Below are 23526 nucleotides of genomic sequence, written 5' to 3'. Positions count from 1 at the left end.
AAAAGACATAAATGTCTTCTGCTTTAAACATTTCAGTGAGTCCTTCCTAGTTCTAAAAAGAACTATTCTGAGGTTCAGATTATCACAGGCAGTTGTACCACCTGACATTGATGGACAACATTTATACTGTTTCCTATCCTTGAAAATTGAAAAAAAAAAAAATCAAACAATTAAAATCTTTTATCAAGACATTTTTAACTTAATAAAGAACTTATCACTTCAACTTATGTTCAATCATAAATATATCTTTCCTTTTCGTAAAAAAAAAAAGTCTTCCATTATGATAATGAAATTGCCTTGAACCTGCATAGAGAATAATACACAAAATAATGTAATATACTAAATAAAGTAATAAGGTTAATTTCTTTCCTGCTGTCACTAATATTCATGCTAACAGTCTCTCTTCAGCTTGACATCAATTAATGATTTTAATTCCAGGCTCTTGTCACAGTGTTCACTCCCCTTTTCTCTAATTAAAATGGATGACGCTCGATGCAGATAAAACACACAAGGCTTCTGTTTTTGTAACATTTCTATTCATTAGTATTTTTGCTTTTACAATCAATGGCTTTTAGCACTAATTGCAGTAGAATAAGATGAAAGGAACTTTTTATGAACATAAAGTATAGTCTTTATATATCCAGAAAAGGTACCAGGTATGGGAATCACCACCGAAGTGACCAAACTCCTTAGGATGGAAAACCACTGGTGTCCTTAAACCTGCCAGTTACATACCAAATACCTCTATTTCCAAAGCTATGATGCTTCAAGACATCTCTTTTTTCATGGTGTATTTTTTTTAAAAGACTACAAGAAATAGAAACTTTTAATGATTTTTAATAAAAAAAGTTGTTAATGTCTACAGAAGATAGAATATACTAATATTAGTTTAACAGAAAAAATGTTTTTAATAAATTTCAGATTGCTACATATCAGATAGTTGTTGACTATCTTCAAAACAATGTTCAGGATCTTGGAATCAACTCTTTTGGGAAACATTTTACCCCCAACTTACTGCACTGCCATCCAGAAGCCTCATTCTGGGAACAACAGTTCATGGATCTTTTCCCAACAGTATTTCTTCTCTCAAAAAGTCATTATTATAGAAAGTGATCAAATAAAGAAAACCCAAATTCATGGCAAAAGGAAATTTATGCTACAAAACAACTGGAAGGAACAGTTTGTGGCGAAAGCAGTTATAGTCCACTGATGGAAGGCTTTATTTGGCCCTCAGAGTACTTAGCAGATGGCAGACTTCAAAAATACTGCAGCTCAACTCATGCATCTTTTGGGTGATCCTCCCCCTGCCAGATGAATCTAACAACTGCCCCCTAACAGTAGGTAACTTGCCAGTTTGGTGCCAATGCTGAATTCCCAAAAGAGAGAAACTAATCCACTAAATTTCTTACTCTGATAACAGTTCCAATTTTAAGTGGGATTTTAATATCTTTGTCATATTTGGGTAAAAGCTGATTGAGAAGAAAGGACTTCCATATCCCAAATGGGTCCCCAAAAAAATTTTCTTGAGTGAAAACAACTGTTTTAAAGGTACACTTCCAATTCCAGAGGAGAATTGGAATTCCAGGAAGAATTCAGCAAGTTGCTGAAATACACAGTGGTTCCCTAGAACAGGTGGGAGGGAAAATTAACTTGCATCCCTCAATGCTAAAATGAGATGAAACCGGTTTTAAAATACAAAATGGTTAGAAGTTGAAAAAGATAAAAGAAAGCATTAACAGGGAGACTACTAACCATTAACACAATCACAACTTGTGAAGAATCCAGGCAGTTAAAAGACTGTCCACCTTCCATAAGCTTTGTGCTTAGGGGGAGGGAGACTGAACGTGAGGGTAGAATTTTTCTAGTTTGCTAAATTATACATATTCTTGGGAACAAGACCTAGCTCCCAAACTGCCATCTCTATGAAGCAATCACTACTAACTCCAGCCCCACTGATCGTTCCCCTTCCCAAAGCTCTGTAATCATCTATTTTAACAATTGATTATATGATCTTTTCCCCCCTGCCCAGAGACAGGGGTCTTACTCTGTTGCCTAGGCCAGAGTGCTCCCTTCATCACTGAACTCCTGGGCTCAAGCCATCCTCCCATACGAGCCTCCTGAGTATCTGGGACTACAGGTGCACACCCCCATGCCCCACTAATTAAAAAAATTTTTTTTAGAGATAGAGTCTTGCTATGTTGCCCAGGCTGATCTCGAACTCCTGGCCTCAAGTGATCCTCCCACCTCAGCCTTCTGATATAAAAAAAATCAGCTTTACATCAATTTTTTAATGTTAATGCGTTTAAATCTTTTTCTCTTAACAAAGGTAAGGGATCCCTGAGAGAGGAAACAACATTATTAAAATAATAATTTTAAAAAGACATACTATCTGATATGGGTTGGCTGTGTCCCCACCCAAATCTCATCGTGAATTGTAGTTCCCATAATCCCCACGTGTCATGGGAGGGACTAGGTGGAGATAATGGAATCATGGGGGCAGTTTCGCCTCCTGTTCCTTGTGATAGTGAGTTAGTTCTTACAAAATCTGATGGTTTTATAAGGGGCTTCCCCCTTTGCTGGGCTCTCATTCTTCTCTTTCCTGCCACCATGTGAAGAAGGACGTGTTTGCTTCCTCTTCTGCCATGCTTTTAAGTTTCCTGAGACCTCCCTAGCCCTGTGGAACTGTGAGTCAATTAGACCTCTTTCCTTTATAAATTACCCAGTCTCGAGTCTCAAGTATGTCCTTATAGCAGCATGAGAATAGACTAATATACTGTCTGATACACTTAATATATTGTGAAACAACAAGAACCATTGTCTTATACTGACTAATAAAACATTAGAATAGTATTTCCCTAACCAACAGACACAAAGACATCTCAATAGATACTCAAGTCATGTTCAGGCTTTCATGGGTATTAAAGCACCTACAATTATTGCCAATGCAGAGAGATGCTCTTAAGCCAAATACATCTAGGACAGCTCTCATCAGAAATCAAACTGCATTTTCCTACTTCATTTGCAGTATCTGTCAATAAAATCAGTTTCAAATATGCCTAAGGCTTAATTTACTTAATACAGTATGCCTAAGGCTTAATTTTCCTCAAGTATTCATCTATATTTTTTCCTTATTTATTTATTTACTTTTTTTTAGAGACAGGCTCTCACTCTGTCGCACAAGCTGGAGTGCAGTGGCACAACCACAGCAGCTCACTGCAGCCTCGAACTCCTGGGCTGAAGTGATGCTCTTGCCACAGTGTTAGGATTACAAAGTGTTAGGATTACAGGTGTGAGCCAACACACCCAGTCAAGTATTTATCTAAGTAGTTACGTTCTACAAAGCAGGTTAACAGATTCTTAAAAATTCTTATTTACCTGTGCAATAAAAATTAAAAAAAAAAAAAAACTTGAAAGTATAGATTAGAATTGACTTTTCTAAAGGATTCACGAGGTCAAAAAAACATGAAAAATGATGCTACAGGATAGAAAAAATGTTTCCCATAAAAGGTTAATTTTTAAAAGGCAATCTTTGCATGACAACAAGTGATCTAAATGCAAAGATTCTTGTTAGGAAAACAAACATGTATCCTCTGCTGAAAAGGATCCTACCAACCGAGATGACAAAAAACGTCTGTCAAAAGTTCAAGTAATTACTTGAAGCAGGTATTACTGAGAGCAGTTGGTAAAATCAAAAAGAGAGGAAATGGCATGCAGAAAATCCACATAAACTCGCAAAATGACACACCAAGAATGGGGAGTATCCCACTGAAGGACACAGAGAGTTCAATGGTCTAGTACTGAAAACACAAGGCTTGGAAAGATGATTAGAACACTGAATAATGGAAAGTTTCAGATCATCTGTTTCCTAAGGAGATTTATAAATATTCCTTCTATACTAGGAGGATTTCATAAGAAATTAATTAACTTTTACATATTTCCACTAGAAGCATTCAGTATCCCTGGAAATGTTCCCAAGCACAACTTACTATGTAGATATAGATAATAATATTGTAATAGCTTTCAATGGCTGAATAACTACAAAATACAAGCCAGCTAACATTATAAACCTCATTTAATAGAATGAATAACATGAGGAGAATATTATTTGAGAGTTTGGAAATTTGGCCAGATATCACAACTAATATTTTATGTTTCAGAACATCTTTCCTTCTTTCTGTCCTTCTTTCCCATTTGTCTTTTCACACAGACCTGACCGCGATCCAGAAAACATTTAACATGATTTCCTAAGAACGCATAAAAATGCAAAATAAAAATGAAAATAGATGTCAACTTCTTAAAAGTATGTACGTGTGGAAAAAGTGTACTTTATAGGAAAAAAATGATTAGAATGGCACAGACCAGTATGTTAACAGTGTGTTAATACAGATAATTTTTTTTTTGTTGATTGTAATTTTATGGGTTTCTCCCAAATTTTTCTGTAGTTTTCAGTGTTAGAATAAACTTAGAACTAGAGTTTCAAAAGGTAAATGTTTTAAACAAGTGAGAAAGGTGGGAAAGAGAAAACTGAAAAAGAAGGAGCAGCGGTAAGCACATACTTTCATAAGTCCACAAAACAGAAGCCAGAAAGTAGAGACAGGTTACAACACTGCTTTAAACTTGCTCGCAGGTCTATAAAACAATCAACTCTGGTTTCTACAGCCAGTTAGAGGAGTAAGCTGGACACGGCTGAGCCAGGAGTCAACGGTCTTCACTTGCCCTCGGTGTTTCCCCAGTGACTCAGAATGTTGTGGGATGTCAGTATTCCAGGAAAAGCAAAAAGTGAGGGGTTGAGAGGATGTTTTGAGAAGAAATAAGTTTAGAGAATGGTGACTCTCTGTTCCTATCTTGGTGACTCATAATGTACATGAACTTGGTAGAATTTTGAGAAATAACAGAGTAGAAAAATATGCATACACTGGTTTAAACAAGTGTTTCTCAAACATACTTGTAAATAGAACACATTCTCTGCTGCTGAACACTGGGCAATCCTGTACCACACAGTATATATACTACCATTTAAAAATACATGGAGGTATCACTGGAGCAAAAACAACAGAAAGCCAACATGTTATTTGTGATGCTTGGTCAACAGAGAAATCTACCACTGGGCTTTGTACGGGAGGCTAAATAGACCTGAAATTACACAGATCACTTAATTGGAGTGTGTTCTGTTTTGAGTTTGGCGCCTAAACCTTTCATGTGGTGGAAATGAATCAGTAGAGGTGCTGTCCCTAGGCATGCCTGAAACACAAGTCAGAGGGACGAAGCACTGAATTCACATTTTTGCTTAGTTTTCCAGTCTATCTCCAATGCAGCCAACAGCGTCTCTGAAAAGATAGGGTACTTAGGTTCAGTGCTCCAGAATGAAAAGTCAAAAACAGCATGTCAGAAAACCCGTTACCTTCCTCCTTGGCATCATGCCCAGACTCCCCACTTCTGAAGAAGACTGTACTCATGGAGGCTCTAGTCTGAGGCAGGGCAGGGCTAGTAGAGCAGAGCACAGATCCATACAGTGATCTTCCTAGTCCATTTCTCCCACATGGATGGCATTTACTCAAGACCCAACCTCACAGTGTTGGTAGCGAGTGACGGAAAGGAAAGGAGGTCAGCAAGAATGAAGTCAAACTTCATCTTGGACCCTGCTCAGAACAATCTAGTTTATTGTCACCATCTAAATAGATCTTAACATTGAAAAAAAAACATTTAAAATTATATTGTAGCCCTTTTAGTTTTTCAGTATTTATATCTTGAGCAATATTCAGGATTCACAGATGTATACAGGCAAAAAAAGTTTTGGTTTGTGGACAATCATAACTCATGGGGGAATGTTGAGTTTTCTATTTTTATATAGAACTAGCCAAAATAATTTTTAGAATTCAAATAGCTACAGTGGTAAATAATATCCCAGGAGATATTTCACTACTAGTCAGCAGTGAGGGAAAGGTTGTGAGGAGAATATAAGTTGTGGTTTATTTATTTTTATTGATTCCTCCAGTCAAAATTTTTTCAACGAAGCTGCAGTTTCCATTCTCAGAAAGAACACTGCCAATACTACAGGCAGAACAGAAAGGAGGACATATAGAAGAAGGCTTGCCCTATTAAAACACAAGCGCCAAACCTACTCCACTTCGTAGTTCAGTCTGTTTCTTGCATTCACTTGCTCTATTACAAAATCCATGAGTTTAAATAAAACATACTTGCAAAAAGTTGTTATTGAAATACAAAGTCAAAGTATAATAATTTTCTTAAATTATGAGCCTAATTGATTTTTTTAATGGACCATTCACTTGTTCCTTGACCCTGAAAGATTTTTATTTTAGGCCTCCTGTACATTGTAAATTCATTTTGATCAACCTAGTTCCCAGAAGTATTGCATCATTAGAGGTACAGAGATGGAAATTAAAAGCAAAACTGAGAAGTGAACTGTGCCTTAGGCAAATTAATAATACAAGTGAAACCATTATGTAAAAATCATTGTTTGGCTGGAAATATCTGACTAAGCATCATAAAAGTATTTTGGAAAACGTTGATAGAATTCTGCATGGAAACAGAGCAGTCACCTTAAACTGCAAAGAATATTTAGAAGATGAAAAATAGTACAGGATTAATGAAGCTATCTATCCCCTGTGGCAGGTATCAAGATATAGGGGGAGGTATAATGTTTCTGTCACTGAGATTACTCTCTAAGTAAATTACATATCTGCCTGTGGATGAATCTGAGTTCATACATTTACCTGGTATAGTCTCCTCCTTTAGGGGAGAAGAAACTCTTCTAGGACAGAAGTTTATAATTCTGAGTCACTAAATGCTATGGCACGTACACTAAGGAACACTATGCACCCAAACCCCAAAATAGTGAGTTCACTAATAAGTTTGGGAATCCCAAAATTGATGAAAAAATAGAGTCCTATAAAGCAAGGTGAAATGATTTTTTAAAAATAAAAATTGAGGAAGAACCAGCACACTTGCTTCATAAATTTAAAATCTGTATTTTTCCCTCATACATTTTCTACCCTGAAAAGCTATGCAGACTCAGAGTAACCATTCTACTCAAAAAAACCCTTAGAGGTATTAGAACGATGAATGAAAAAATACATAAACACTAATCTCTTTTAAATAAAACTGTTGTAGGATACCATTTTCAGTTCTTTCATTCATTAAGAATTAGAGTAAAAGCATCCTAGCTTTAGAATTATGGTAGGAATACTGGACTTAATCTTAAAGATGCTGGGCTACAGTCCTTTATGGACAGTACTTAGCTTTATAACCTTCATGAAGGTACCAGAAACTCACTGAAATCCCAGATTACTCAAAGTAAAACAGACATAGTACCTCTCACTCTGGCTGCTTAGAAAATGAAATGTGATGACAGAGAGAAGCTCACTATGAGTCTGTAAACTCTAATAACAAAAGTGTGAGATGGCTTTCTCACCCCCTGGAATTATAATGAGAAAAATTCTAATCACTTAGAAAAATGGTTTTCGAGCGCCTGCTTAGAGTAACTCTTTTCATTCGTTTCATTGGTCTTTAAGTTCTCAACATGGAAATGATTCAACAATAGGTAACAATCTATCTGGAAGACATGGAAAACTTAAGTGGAAAATGTCACAAAATGTGAAGATGGTGAAATAGAAGGAGAATCAAGAAGTAAGTGTCAGGTTTGAAAGAAAAACAACATAATGAATAACAACCTCCTGAATTCTTATTATACTTAAAGTGTGACATAAAAATTTGAAGAGTTTTATTTCCAGAAGAGTATTTCTTTAAAATTATTATAGTATAGTAAATATCCACATATCAGTGAGACAGGATTTTAAGTACTTTTTGTGTTATTTTAAAAAAATCATAAATTCAGTATTAATGTTTATTTATTCATCTAATATGCTGTTCTATTTCCTATGCAAAAGATCTTAACTAAAGCAATTAAAATCCACTTTGATGTCACAAATACATATAAGTTTTTTTTTTTTTTAATCTCTCTTTACAGTATATTCACTCACAACCATCAGTATTTGGGTTGATACAGGAAATATAAAGAGTAATTAAATGCAAAATCTTTACATTAAAAAAGAAGAAAGTAGAAAGAAAAAAAAAAGAACCTCTTTCTAAGGAAGTTTAATCAAGTAACTGAGGTCTACCTCTCCTGTTCCTGCTTCATTCGCATCCTCTCCTCTTCTGACGTAAAGGATTCCTGTATTTTTATTTTACCCGTTTTCTCAATCTTGTCATCTTTTCGATGTTTGCCAAACCTGTTAATAACAAAAAATTCTAACTTGTCAATATATACAAAATGAGCTTTCTTTTGTTTGTGGTAATGACATGTACCCAGTGAAATGAGTGTTAGCTTCTTCAAAACAGGGACCGGGTGTCTTCTGTAGTCAGTAGTTTGGGTCAGGACTAGTATTTTGAATCAGATTATTTTAGTCGTTTTTAATTAGAACTTCCCAGAGAAAACTCTCAAGGAAAATGATCTCAATAGCCGTTTTTCTTTTAGTAAAACAAAAACAAACAACAACAAGAGTTGTGGTTTACCCTTATTAAATGATTAATATATCGGTAGGACTCAGTGCTGAATACTTCAGATGCTAGAGGAAGAAAGATCTGCATTGGAGTGGGTTTTTCTTAGGACTAAAAAATGATAATCCACAATCATCTAGTTAATAATCTCTCCATAAACAACTATTCTTTATTTTCACAGCCAGGCTTATTGGAAACATTCATCATAGTTTAAAAACTGACAAAGAAGGCCATGTTTGCAAGGTTTAAAGTACAACGGATAATTTACACTGCACTTTAATTAAATTGAAAGGTTTGAGGTATTCTCATCAAATACTCTCCTAAATGTGATAAAAGCAATCACTGAATGTGGCATCTATGACTTACAAATCCACATCTGATCAAAAACAAACACATGGAACAAACCCATGATTCAAAAACAGTTCACAAAAACTTCTGCAGATGAGTGGTGAGCTCTTTAAGAAAACATTAATATTATTCTCTTCTGGCATCCAAAATATCTCAGTTTGATACTCAAACTTGGTATCAATTCCTTTCCCTGCTCTGTTATTTTTCTCTGTAAGAGACCATATTGCCTGGAATGCATGCACTCTATATCCGTAAGCAATCTTCATCTGTAATGCACTGGTCACCAGATGTTTCAAAAAAGAAATATTTTATAGACAGTCACACGACTAAGCATTCAGAAATAATTAAAGTATATTTAGTATTTCTTTCTGAAGAATAACAGGAATCTGGCTTACTGTGATAATTTCATATCAAAAAAGAGGGTCAGGCCCAGTGGTTCACGCCTGTAATCCTAGCATTCTGGGAGGCTGAGGCGTTGGGAGGCTGAGGCAGAAGGGCTGCTTGAGCCTTGGAGTTCAAGACCAGCCTGGGCAACATAGCGAGACCTCGTCTCTACTAAATGTCAAAACAATCAGCCAGCCAGTTGTGGTGGTGTGCACCTGTAACCCCAGCTACTCCAGAGGCTGAGGCAGAAGGATCGCTTGAGCCTGGGAGTTCGAAGCTGTGTGAACCATGATGGCGCCACTGGGTTTCAGCCTGGGAAAGAGGGAGACCCTGTTTCTAAAAAGAAAGAAAGAAACAGAGAAGAGGAAAGGGTCCCAAAGTTGACATAAAAGAGAAAAAATTATTTCTATTAATGGTTTGGTTGATAGTATAGTTTTTTTATTAACACAAATCTGATTTCAAATACTTGTCTACATATGAATTAAAGTGTATGTCGGCACACCTCATATGTTGATTAAAGTAACACTATGTTTGAAAGGGGTCTATAAATACAGAAAGGAAAGTATTCTGAAAATGTTAAAACAGAAGAAAGGTAAAACACCACCACCACTACTTTAAAAATTACATACATTATTATACAGCAATCAAAACTGGCTGTAAATTAACTTTATAAGGCAAATCTATCCTTAAAATTAAATTTTTGATCACTGCGATTGCAAAAAAGAAAAAGAGAAAATTCTCCAGAACTGAAATCCAGAATCTGACCATGTTTCACAAGGTATAAAATACATGCGATGCATTTAAAACTAATAAATATAAAACATTAAAAATAAAAGACTTCACATTATTTTTGTCAAAATATCAATTATGCATAATGATGGGCTTTACAGAATGAATGAATAAATGAAAGAAAATATATTAAAAACTGATACATCTCAGGAGAAGTCAACATTTAAAACATCACACTCATTCATCAGACAAAAACGTACCGAGCATCTACCATGCAGTCAGGGCTTATTTGAGACACTCAGGCTATAAACAGTAAACAGAGCACATTAGGTCATTTCAACTGCCATAGAGCTTCGACTGCTTATACTCAGGTAACGAATTCGCATATAACACATCAGAGTGCACAGTGTTAAGAGGGAAAGCAAAGCAAGTAAGGAGACCAGGAGTGATGGGGAGGGGGATGGCCTCTCTCCTAAGTCGACATGTGAGCAGAGATCTGAGCTAGAGGGAGCCAACCTCATTGGCATGAGTCAGCAAGGCAGAAGAGCAGGCAAGTGCCAAGGCCCTCAGACACAGGCAGGCTGAGTGTCTCTGAGGAATGGCAAGGGCAGTGATAGGGCTAGAATGGGAGAGAAAAAGAGAAGGCAGCAGGAAATGAAGAAGAGCAGCATCAGGGGCCAGACCATATGGGTTCTTGCCCACCACACAGGATTTTGGATTTTACTGGGATGACCTGAAAAGCCACTGAAGGATATGGAACAGAGGAGCAGCATTGGTGACATTTTAATGACCCTGGATGTAGTGTGAAGAACTGCAGGTGAAAAGCTGAAACCAGGGAGAACGGTCAGGAGGCTATGGTGATGAACCAGCTGGTAGGAGGAGAGTGAGAGAAGTGCTTAGTTTCTGGACATATTTTGATAGCAGCACCAATAAAATTTGCTGATGGGGAGGTCATGGACGTTAGGGAAAGATAGTCACTGATGATTCCAGGGTTTTAGCCAAGCAACTGGAAGAAAGGAGTTACTGTCCAGCAAGATACGCAGGGCCAGGGAAGGAAAAGGTTTGGAGGACTTGGGAGTGAAGATGTCATAATAACAAAAATCCAAGGGACAGCATAGGGCTGGATGGATTAATCTGAGTGTCAGCAGACAGCATTTAAAGCCAGGGCATTCACTTCGTCCTGGAAGTTCTGCAACACTGAGGCATCTCAAAGTATAAAAATGTACAAATCCTAACTTTCAGAAAAGTGTAAGTTCAAATTTTAACACATCCTTTTACTTATAATGAGGTATTCCTAAAGGTAAATCATTTTATCCATTCAGTGTTTCTGTTCATAAGTCTTTCAAATGATACAATGTTGCCATGCTGACTTACTGATTTTTAAGACACTGTGCTGGTTCATATTCCTACATGCCAAATGATAGAAATACAACTCTACACCATAATTGAGAAACACCATGCAGTGACACCGAGAACAAACTATTCTCTATCTGTACCAAAAGGTACAGTTTAGTCTTTAAGAAATAGTGTACATATGCTCCTTAAGTTAGTAATTGTGAGCAAAGACTTAGATTGATTTTGCATGTTTTAAAACAGATTAGATACTTTCAGCCAAAACGTAATGTTGAGTTAATTAGCTATGTTAAAATCTTTGTAGAAAATGGTATTGTTCCTATATTGTAAAGAAGGTTTCAGTTTGCCCACATAGTCTCATACATATATGAACTCAGTCAATCAACCTTCACCATTTTTTTTTTTAGACAGAGTCTCGTTCTGTCACCCGGGCTAGAGTACAGTGGCACAATCTTGGCTCACCGCAAGCTCTGCCTCCCGGGTTCACGCCATTCTCCTGCCTCAGCCTCCCGAGTAGCTGAGACTACAGGCGCCCATCACCACGCCCGGCTAATTTTTATTTTATTTTATTTTTAGTAGAGGCGGGGTTTCACTGTGTTAACCAGGATGGTCTCGATCTCCTGACCTCGTGATCTGCCAGCCTCAGATTCCCAAAGTGCTGGGATTACAGACATGAGCCACCGCGCCCAGCCCAACCTTCACCTTTTTCTCATAAGTATATATGACATTTTTTAAAGAGTAGAATCCTGATTCATACTTAAGGATTCCATATTTTCCCACTGTGTTTGGTATGAAAATATTAGTTAGGTTCCTAGACCACCCCCTAATCACTGGAATAACTATTTTATTATTTGTAAATGTATTACCAAACTGTTATAAAGCACTTTCCTTTTTTAAGAGTATAGATTTGGCCAGGTGCAGCGGCTCATGCCTCTAATCCCAGCACTTTGGGAGGTCGAGGTGGACAGATCACTTAAGGTCAGGAGTTCAAGACCAGCCTGGGCAACATGATGAAACCCCGTCTTTACTAACAATATAAAAAGTAGCTGTGTGTGATGGTGCATGCCTGTAGTCTCAGCTACTCAAGGGACTGAGGTATAAGAACTGTTTGAGCCTGGGAGGTTGAGGCTGCAGTGATCCATGATTGTGCCACTGTACTCCAGCCTGGGTGACAGAGTAAGACCCTGTCTCAAAAAATAATACAGATTCAAGATTAACGTATGAAAATTAAAGAAGCCATAGGTAAAATGTTAATAGGTCAGTATTGGACATTTCTTTTAGTAATTGCTATAGTTTATAAATCATGTGATTTCTTTAAGGTATACTATAAAATCACAGCATATTACTTTATAATTGGGGCAAAAATGGATCACTCACAGCTGTAATTTTTTGACAAATGAAATAAACTGTAAATAAAAAATACACCAACCATTCTAAAATGTAAAAAAAGAGAAAAAAGCATCTATACCCATATTCACCCTAATAGCCAATATCATTGTACTTCTTATTTTATAGTTGCTTAATTCCTGAAAAGGGGAGGCAGTCATTGAAAAATTTCACCTATACATATACTCGCAAAGATAGTTTCAGAGCTGAAATTGGCAATTAAACTATGAAGACAATCACTTAACAGTAAAATGCTCAAAAACCTGGAAGGTATCAATTATTTGCACGTTATCATCTTTTAAAAGCCATGGATGAATGTCAGATGAGTCACTTTCCAAGAAACAGCATAGCTGAAGAAATACTGTGGTAATGGTTTCTCCAGGACCAAAACCATTCTCAGCACAGAATCAGAGTTCTGCAATCTGCTCTGACTCACACAAATGTTCAAAGAAAACTCTACTACCCAGCAGGTGTCACACTGAAAGGTAAAGTGGCCACCTACACTGGTACCTCAGGAAGAATCTGCTAGTCATGTCTTAAGTCATATCAACATAGATGAATGACCGTCTTTTTTGGAGACAGTGTCTCACTCTGTCAGTCAGGCTAGAGTGCAGCGGTGCAATCCAATCTCAGCTCACTGCAACCTCCTGGGCTCATGCCTTCTTCCCACCTCAGCCTCCTGAGTAGCTGGGACTACAGGTGCATAGTACCTACCATGCTCAGCTTATTTTTGTATTTTTGTTGGTAGAGATGGGGTTTCCCATATTGCCCAGGCAGGTCTTTTTTTTTTTTTTTTTTTTTTTTTTTTGAGAACATAGGCTTGCTCTGTTGCCCAGGCTAGACTGCAGTGGCGAGATCTCAGCTTGCTGCAACCTCCGCCTCCCAGGTTCAAGTGATTTTCCTGCCTCAGCCTCCCAAGAAGCTAGGACTACAGTCGTGTGCCACCACACCTGGCTAATTTTTGCATTTTTAGTAGAGGTGGGGTTTCGTCATGTTGGCCAGACTGGTCTCAAACTCCTGGTCTCAAGTGATCCACCCGCACCAGACTCCCAGAGTGCTGGGACTACAAGCGTGAGCTACTGCATCTGGCCAGATCTTAATAATTAATAATAATAATAAAAGCAGAGGGATAAAAAGAAAATACCTTTAAAAAGTTGAGAGAAATGAAAAATTGCTTAGTTGCTTAGAGGCAGTGCTGCATTAGGAGTGAAGGTACACTTTTAAAAATGCCACACTCCACCAGAAACTCCTTCACAGAAAGATGCAGTGAGTGAACCCTGTCTTATTCAGAGCAGAATTGATTGTAACCCATCTTCAGTGTACGGTTTTCTTCATAAAGGACACAGCAATGTCTTCGTTCAGCTGAAGGAATCTCAAACTAATCTGCTAAATGGGTTTTACAATGACGCGTTACAAATGAGATCACTGCAATCTGCCAGATCAGCCATGTGTACCATTACCGTCAACAATGATGGCCAAAACCTGAACTTGATGATGAATGGGGAAAGCAAAAAGCAAACAAAATGACAACTAGGGATGGCAACAAATTCTATTGTTTTTATAATGAAATAAAAGTCATTGAAAAGTAACTACTGCTAAGAGTTTCCTTGCTATTAAAACCATCGTTTGGGTTTTCAGCAAAGTCACCTAATTCTCTCTGTAGTATAAATACTACGGAAATATTTTACTATTTAAATAGTAATATTTCTGCTGCTACCAAAATTAGAGGTCTTTAGAAAAAAATTACATGCAGTAACAATGCATAGCATCCTGCGATAAATAAAAATACAATTAATTTTGCAATGAACGTGTTTTTCCTAATACCATACTTTGAAACATGATACAATGTTTTAAAAAAAGTCTTAAAAATCTGCTGCCATATTTAAAAATAGATGAACAGAATATCCGGAACCAATTATCTTGTAAGGTTTAGGAATAGTCTTTAAAATAAGTTTTTCTTCAAAACACCCCACTGAAATGTCACTTAGAAATCTGGTATTTCTCACTGCTAATTACCCAGGTCTTCATGTCTAAGAAGTCTTTGCTACACCGCATGTCTATTTACCCAAAGAAATTTGTAGGTTATGTGATACTGCTTGGCTGGGGAAGATAATTTAAAATGAATCAAATACGAATTCAGTCTCAGCTACCAGAAGTCACATATCCTCTGCAAATGCCCGACTCCTGTCCTGGAATGGTCAATATAGTCACTAGTTCAATAATCTGCCTTGTGTCTGCCCCTTATTTCTACATATTTGCACTATCACATGATCCATTCTGTCCTTTTCTTCAGGAATTCATTTTCTCTTTCTGGAACCTTCCTGTTATTTTTGAAGACCGTCTGTTTGTACAGCCATTGTATAACCTGTCTTCGACCATGGCCAGCTGTGGTAATGCTGTCATTTGTCCTAAAGATCCTTGAGAGATACCAGCCGCCCACTGAGCTGGCCTCAAGATCCTGTACAGCAAAAGCACACTCCCTGTCCTGTGTCATTCCTGTGTCTCAATCCAGTTCTCTGCATAGTCCAGAGCTCATTATTCACTCAAATCAAAACAAACCCATGAACTTTCTATCATTCTTCTATTCCTCTGAGTCATACATCACCTAAATGGTTTTTGATCCAGGTTTCTCTGGAAAACCTTTTAATTGATTCTTGTACTTTATCCACATTCTTGGTGTAGAACTAACTTCCCTCAACCAATTACCCTGGTCTCTAACACAATAACAAACTTATTTTTGCTTAAAGTCTCAACAGGTAATTACTCTAGATTTTATCCAAAGGAAAAAAAAATCTAGCCATATATCTTTGCAGATTGTCCTACTGCACTCTTGTCCATATGCACTGAGATGTATGTCCACATGTTTCTGAAAATCAAAGAAGATTAAAAAGCCCACTGCAAGCTAGGACAAGGGTTCAGTTCAGCTTGTAGCTAGTTTAAAAGGTCTTAATTGGTCTTAACTTGGATACACCTAAGAGAAAATGAAATTCCAAGACCTATGAAGTTCATTTTGTGTAATTCCTAAGTGAGACATAATTTGGCACTTGTTGAATGTTCTTTTGATTATTTAATTACACTTAGCTAGAACTAACTGAATTCTTTTATGTGCTTTCATCTCATTGATTCCTGCAACCAGCATGCAAGACAGGTGTTATCATCCTCATGCTTAGGGGAAACCTCAGTAAGCACAGGGGCTTGAAGGATTTGTTAGGTCATATAGTGAGTGAGTAGCAAAGCCAGAATTCATACCAGAGACACTTTTTACCACACCCAGGCACCTCCTAAGCTTTAGGAAGCAAAGACAGTGACTGTGTGCTCTCACACTGAAAGCGGCTCGTTAATAAATCTATGTTTAAATAAATGAGATAGGACTGGGTGCAGTCGTTCACATCTGTAATCCCAACACTTTGCGAGGCCAAGGCAGGAGGATCACTTGAAGCCAGGGATTCGAGACCAGCTTGGGCAACAGAGCTAGGCAACTCTCTCCACAATCAATCAATGAGTAAATCTTGCATTGCCAGTGGAAATTAGGTCTAAAGGACATTGTTCCTGAATAGAACTTATCTCTGAAGGCCAGGGATTTGAAGGCAAGGTCAGGAACTGCTCGTAACCATTGCAAAGGATCAGAAAAACTGCCCACATAACCATTCACAGGATGTTGCCAACCTTTCTAAATGCAGTGACACTCCAAATGTCAAAATCATCTGTGCTGGCATATGCAAATACTGTCAGGCAACAGCAGAAGCACGTCAAACTGCCCAAACCCATTCAGAGGGTAAAATAACAAGGAATTCACTGCATGCAGTTATCATTTGTAATTACATGCTCATGGATTCTGGCCACATTTTTTGTACCTCAGCCTCCATTTTACAAATGGGAAAAAGAAAAAGAAAATAAGTCACTTCTAATATGTCCTTCCTGTACAGGATCTTACATATTTTAGTGTCATTTTAAGAAATCACTACCATGAAAGACTACTGATTTGCTCAGCAGTAGATTGTGGCAATGCTGGATGAATCAGGGAAGAGGAGGTTGATTATGAAAAGCAGAAAGCTCCTATTTAGGCAAAAAAGCATCTTGGTAATCAACAATGATGAGAGAGGAGCCTTAGAAAGGGTACATGACAACTTGATAGCGCTTTTGTAAGACGGGATGCAGTTTTAAGTTGGTGGAGTTTGGCAGAGGTTCTCTTTAAAACGAAATTCACAACCTTGAAAATAATTATTTGATTGTGTACTTTTCATCAGTGCCAGTCTGATTAGATTCAATAAAATAAACTTAGATTGCTTGGCATCTTGGGAAAAAGAGGTAACTTTATTATTATTTTCAAAGAAAAAGCAGCTTCTACTTAACCAAGCTAGAACAACCTTTAAATGTGCAATGCAAACTTAATGAATAACATATCCCTTTCAGGACTCCTATTAAATGTCCTCATAAGTGCACTCCTACTCCAGCATAGCCTGTGTTAGCTAATCAAGGATGCACTGATATGCCTCGTAACCTGACACTTCAGAAATCCTGGAAGGATATGGAACAAGGAAATATTAAAGCAATAGTTGAGGAATTGGAAATGGGGGGGACAAAGGGAACCCAGCACAAAATCAATTTTGACTTTACAAGAATCGCCACAAACTCCACAGATCTAAAAATCAAACAAATAAACAAAAAACTGTGGGACTCAAACATAAAGATTTATTGCTTCAAAACACAAGATAAATACACAAATCACTGAAATAATATATATAGTCTATACTTAAAGCCATTCTAGTAAAATGAAAGAAGATGAGTGAAAGCATATTTTAATTAAGATGCTGAAGCTTTTTGGACATTGACTAGCTCATAGACAAAAAAGACATAATTTCTGTGGCAAAACATTCCCTCTTTGCAAAAGATGTACCTTTGCTTGATGCACTTTATTTTTTTCAAATTATACCCACCCAGGTAATCAAACCACACTAACCCCATAACCCCAAATACCCAAATGCAAATAATAATCAAATTATATTTCTGTTTCCCCCCAACTAAATTGACTTTATTATAAAATATATACAAACATACATACATATATACTTTAAATATAGTAAAAGCACAGAATTCTGATTTTTCTAAATGCTTAATTTGGCATTGAAATCAGTCATGTCTACTTAAAATGATTTTGAGAGTGCCTTTCACACAACTACTTCTGTGGATCCTTTCTTTTATGACTATACTCCTAATTCTTGCACTGTTCATTTTAATGCATTATTGTTTCATAATACAATACTACAAATTGCAAATTACATTGGGCGCAAGGAGTGATTATGAAAAATACTATCACTGCTGCCTTTGCTCGAATAACTCTGATAATAATGAGAGATTGATTGAGCTTTAAGCAGCCCAAGTGATGAGAAGGGTCAATTTGAACATTTCTATTAAGCTTCTTTTGTTAAACCCAACACTTCGCCAGGTCAGAGGCAAATAATCATACCCTACATCTGGTTACCATGGTTTTCCTTTTCCTAAAGCAAGGGAACAATTTAGTAAGTGGTGCTGCCCTGAAGGCAGTCCCCATAAGAAATGCTAATGAGACCTAAGTCACAAAAACACATACATTTAAAAGGCACTTGAAGGAAGAAAAAGGAAAAGGTGGAATGATATTTCACTACACACCTTTCTCTAGGATGACAAAGAGCAGGAGGTATTCAGTAACAAAGATAATAATTCAGGTTGCCATCTGCCTAGCTAATCAAATGGCTATCCAGGTTGTAAATGCTTATGAGGTAGTACAAACACACACACAAGGTAAGGATATCTTCTTTGAGTTATAAACATCCACCCTCAATTAAATAAGCATTGTGATTCAAATTCTATGTTTCAGCTACTGATAGGAAGTGATACATGTACATACGTTACAGCAACGGAAACACCCTCCAATATTTTCTTACCCTTGTATGTTCATAGAGCAGACTAAAGTCACAAAGACAGATAAATAATGTGATCATTAAAGGTTTGGGATTGGTGGTGGGGGAGCCCCAGGCTCTTTGCATAGCTTCTGGAAACTTTGAAAGATTAAAGCTTCCCTAAAGATCTCATTATCTGTAAAGTCAAGGTGTCTGTCAGCACTTTTTTCTGTAGATTATAGGAAACAATTTCTTTTGATTCACATTTCTTAGCGAATGCTCTCTACAGAGTAAATTAAGAGGTGCAGATTTTCTTTTTTATAATCTTTAAGTTAATTCGCATATTCAGATTCTACATTAGGGAGTTGACATGTTTATAAGACCCCAAAAAGGGCTCTGTGGACAAACTGCTAAGAATTGGAGACTACACCTAATTCTTAGCACAGGAAGGAAAAGATTCCCACAGATGGAGCAGGTTCAAGTCAAGAGGCAAACACCCACCATCTACCTGTGTCACAATGCCCTTTTGAAGAACAAGGGACTAGAGGTCACATATTTGCTTAAAGTCACCATCTGTGCAGCATGCCTGTATCCTGGAAAGTTTAACACACAGAGAAAGCTGGGCATGGTAGACCACGCCTATAATACCAGCACTTTGGGAGACAGGGGCAGGAGGATCCCTTAGGACAGTAGTTCAAGACCAGCATGGGCAACATAGTGACATCCCACCTCCAAAATCTCAAAAATTTAAAAACACGTACAGAAAATGGTGAGACACCAAAAAATGTCAATGGCTGTCTTCCAGAAAAGATCCTTCACTCTTTGTGCTGTGGTTTCTCTCTACCAGGATATACAGCACTAATCATTTACAACTCAACTGTGGTTAAGAAACCAGCTGGAACTAGGATCTGGAATCCTGGGGTGGTTTCAGGGATGGAGCGGCAAGGGGTCAGAATATGAAGATGTGTTGTCTCATCTCCAATCTGAATGCTGCTCATGTGAAAGGAACATGAAATTCAACAAATGTCAAACCACCACATTCTTCCTTATTTGACCAAATAGTTCAACAAGCGTCCAAATATACAACTTGTTGATTTGTGCACTGGCCTGGAATTCCTCTCATCCCATTTCCATCTTCTCAGAACTGTCACGTCTGCACTGCCTGCTGTGTGGTCTCAGTCCCTAGATGGGCTCGCTGGCCATCACAAGCAAGGGTGAAGTTCTGGGGGAAGTAGATCCTGTTTATCCAAGACGGCATCCTGGAACTGAACGCAATGCTTCATCATTGCCTTCAGTCTCATTATCTGAGGCTCCTCCAGTCAGAGCTGCTTTTGCAGGATATCATTATGTTGCTTTTCCCTGGCTGCAGGTGGAAACTATCTTGTCTAAACTAGTGTGTATACTCACGACCTATTAGCAAAACTTACTTCACAGGGGACAGTATACACACAAACCTCAGAGGGTAGAAATAACCTGGATACCTTTTTTTAGCAAAGGAGTTCAGAGACTCTATTGAGGAAATAATTCAGGCATAATTAAGCTAAGGGCAGAAAACCCTGTGAAAAGGAACTTAGCGAACAACATGAGCAGACAGATGTACCCCACCCTAAAATTTCAAAAGCCTTCCATACCCATTCTTTCATTTAGTTCTTAAAATTAAATGTGAAGAACGTGGAAAGAAGGAAAACTGAGGCTGATATGTTTAAATGCCAGAGGCGGTGGGGCAGGACGGGGCTGAGCTAGCTGGGTTGGGCAGGAAAGGCTAGAAAGTCTAAATCCCAAATTCTCTCTACTACAGTATACTCATCTCTCTCTGATTTACCTCCACTGCTTTCAATGACTAGGTTCTTCATTTAGTTTCACACATTAAGAGTTCATGAAGTAAACTCTATTATATTTTAAAATAAGTTATTGACTACCCAACTATTAGCCTTTGCACAAAGAACACGTTGGACTAGAGACAGGGTCTTGCTCTGTCACCCAGGCTGGAGTGCACTGGTGCAATCATAGCTCACTGCAGCATCAAACTCCTGGGCTCAAGAATTCTGCCGCCTCAGCCTCCCAAGTAGCTGGGACTATAAGCACGTACTACCACACCCAGTGAATTTTTAAATTTTTTGTCGAGACAAGGTCTTGCTATGTTGCCCAGGCTGGTCTCAAATTCCTGGGCTCAAGCAATCCCTGTCTCGGCCTCCCAAAGTGCTTGGATTACAAGCATGAGCCCTCATACCTGACCAATTCATTATTATTACACTAAAATTATATTAAAATAAACTTTATAAAGATCACTATGTAAGAATCTTTAACTAGACTGTAAAATACTTGGATGTTGGAAACGTAACCTGGACTCTTAAACGTCTACCAAAATGCATGATGTGGTATTTCTCAATACAGAGTAACAATCAGTACATGCTAATGGTGGATGGGCTTGAAAGTATCAGACATAAAAGTATTAAAGCATTCCATCTAAGTCCCAGAAGACAAGATCTAACATGCTAGAAAAAGAATACTTTGGGGGATATTTTCAAAGTAATCACAGAAGAGCTAGGCACAAAGGCATGGTCCTGTAATCCCAGCTACTTGGGAGGCTGAGGTCAAATGAGTTTGAGAACAGCCCGGGCAACAGAGCAAAACCATCTCTTAAAATCAAACAAACCAACTGACCAACAAACAAGACCTACAAGACTAAAAAGACACCGAGGTCAGTACAAGCAACATTAAAACAGCATGCTAAACAGCCTCACTCAGCCTGGGCACTGTGGCTCATAACTGGAATTCCAGCACTTAGGGAAGCCAAGGTGAGAGGATTGCTTGAGCACAGAAGTTCAAGACCAGCCTGACAACAGAGTGAGACCCCGTCTCTAGAAAAAATACAAAAATTAGCTGGGTATGGTGGCGCACGACTGTCATCCTAGTTACTCAGGAGGCTTAGGTGGGAAGATTGCTTGAGCCCAAGAGTTTGAGGCTGTGGTGAGTTATGATCACGCCACTGCACTTCAGTCTCAGTGACAAAGCAAGACCCTGTCTCTAAAAAAATAAATAATAAATAAGAGCTTAATTCCCAAATCAGAAAGACATGGAGTATTTGATGTGTGGTAACTGGCACTATTAAATTATAACAAAAATACTGTATAAAAAATAGCAAAGATACAATGCAATCATTTTTTAAAATACATAGCATTTGCTGCCAGAAATCATCACTGAATATGTAATAGACACAATTTCCTAACAAGAGTATCTAAACATTCATCTCCTCCTCTATTTCCAGGTAGCCACTCTAGTATACCTCAGTTTGGAAGCCTATGACCATCTCAGTGGTAGCATTTTCCATCACTTGTGGCCTATTGTGTGTCTTTTTGATTAAATGAAAATGACCTGACCAGTGGTGGTTAGTCTTGGCCACCACAATAAAGTAAGGGTGGACAGCAGCCCAGAGTTACAAAGCAGCTGCACTTTCAGAGGCCCAAGGCCACCTGGCTTCAGAGCAGTGAGCTGGAAAGGCAGGTGCTACGAGCTGCTCACCCAACATCCATTCTCTTCTTTCTCCTTACTACTAAAACCCGGATGTGGCTGGGAGAGGAAATGTACCTATTTGGGATCAAACTACATTCCCCAGCTTCCCTTGAAAACAGGAGCTGAAGATAAAAGACAGCAGTTAAGAGCATGGCCTCTGGAGCCAGAATCCCAGGTTCAAATTCCAGCTCTGCCTCTTCCTAGCACTATGCTGTGAACTGGCTGTGAGGGGCAACTCATTTAACCTCTTTAAACCTCAATTTCCTCTTTGGTAAAATGCAACCATCCTCACAGATGTACTGCGAAGATGAAATGAATTATTCAGCCTGGTGTGTTGGCACATAAAAACACTAAATAAATATGAGCTATTTTATTATCATTGCTATCCTTAATTTCTGGTGCATAGAAACTGAGTGGCACTTCTGGAAAAGCTCCTAAGAAGCTGACTTAGCTAGAGTTGTAACCCTGAGGTGACAGTGAGGATAGAAATGCATGTTAAGACACTCGTGTTCACAGCAGCCTTATTACAACAGCTAGTGTGCACAGAGGGATGAGTGGACAAACAAAATGACGTATGTACATACAGTAAAATACTCAGCTTCAAAAGGAAGGAAATCCTGACACACACTACAACACAGATAAACCTTGAGGACATTATACTAAGTGAAGTCAATCAACGGCAAGGAGATAAATACTGATTCAGCTCATATGAGGTAGCTCGAGTAGTCAAACTCATAGAGACAGAGTGAAGTGGTGGTTTCCAGGGGCGGGGGAGAGGGAATTGGGGAGATGGTGGCTGATGGGTACAGAGTTTCAGTTTTGCAAGATGAAAGGAGTTCTGCAAATTCATGGTGGTGGTGTAGTGCACAACAATGTGAGCACACTTACTGCTGCTGAACTAGATGGCTTAAAAATGGTTATGGTGGTAAATATTAGGTATATTTAGCCACAACTTAAAATGATAACAATAATAAAATACAGACTAAGGATGGTGGAATAAAAAGGAGGTGGTGGCGCTGATAACACTCTGAGGCGACCATATAATCTTTGGGCTTCCAATCTCCAGACTTAATGAGAGAAAATAAAACTCTGGCTTGTTTAAGCCACAGGTATTTGACTCTGGGCTCCAACCAAGACAGTTTTTTACAGATCGAGGCATGGAGATAAGCAAGCAAGGAGTGTCTGCTTTCATCTATTTGGCTTCCCAGTGAGAGAAAAGAAAATATCCTTTGTAACATCTTTGGAAATGTTCCCATCTTCAGATCAATACCTAACTTGTTCAGTCTTAGTCCCCAACAACTGATTCTGTCAGGATGGTACCCTCAAAGTCAACCCACAGTGGTCAACACAGTGCAGGGAGGAGCCCAGTGCCTCCCAAAAGGCTAAGAGCAGGACTAATTGAGACAACTGCAAATAA

At 38.2% G+C, this 23526-nt stretch overlaps 1 protein-coding gene across 20 annotated transcripts in view; it reads right to left on the bottom strand.

Annotated features, from left to right (window-relative positions):
• Positions 1-23526, bottom strand: part of PARD3 (par-3 family cell polarity regulator) — a 714326-nt gene that overhangs the window by 167940 nt on the left and 522860 nt on the right. For 16 of the 20 annotated variants that reach the window (XM_037986591.2, XM_037986594.2, XM_037986592.2 and 13 more), the window contains one exon: positions 8139-8249. The exons of the other annotated variants lie outside the window; for them this stretch is intronic. In XM_037986591.2, the coding sequence (XP_037842519.1) occupies positions 8139-8249 (111 nt within the window). The remainder of the gene's footprint in view (positions 1-8138; positions 8250-23526) is intronic. 20 annotated transcript variants of the gene reach the window in all.

This window comes from Chlorocebus sabaeus, chromosome 9 (assembly GCF_047675955.1).
Source record: "Chlorocebus sabaeus isolate Y175 chromosome 9, mChlSab1.0.hap1, whole genome shotgun sequence".
In the NCBI taxonomy this organism is placed as follows: Eukaryota; Metazoa; Chordata; class Mammalia; order Primates; family Cercopithecidae; genus Chlorocebus; species Chlorocebus sabaeus.
This window is presented reverse-complemented; position numbering and strand designations above follow the sequence as displayed.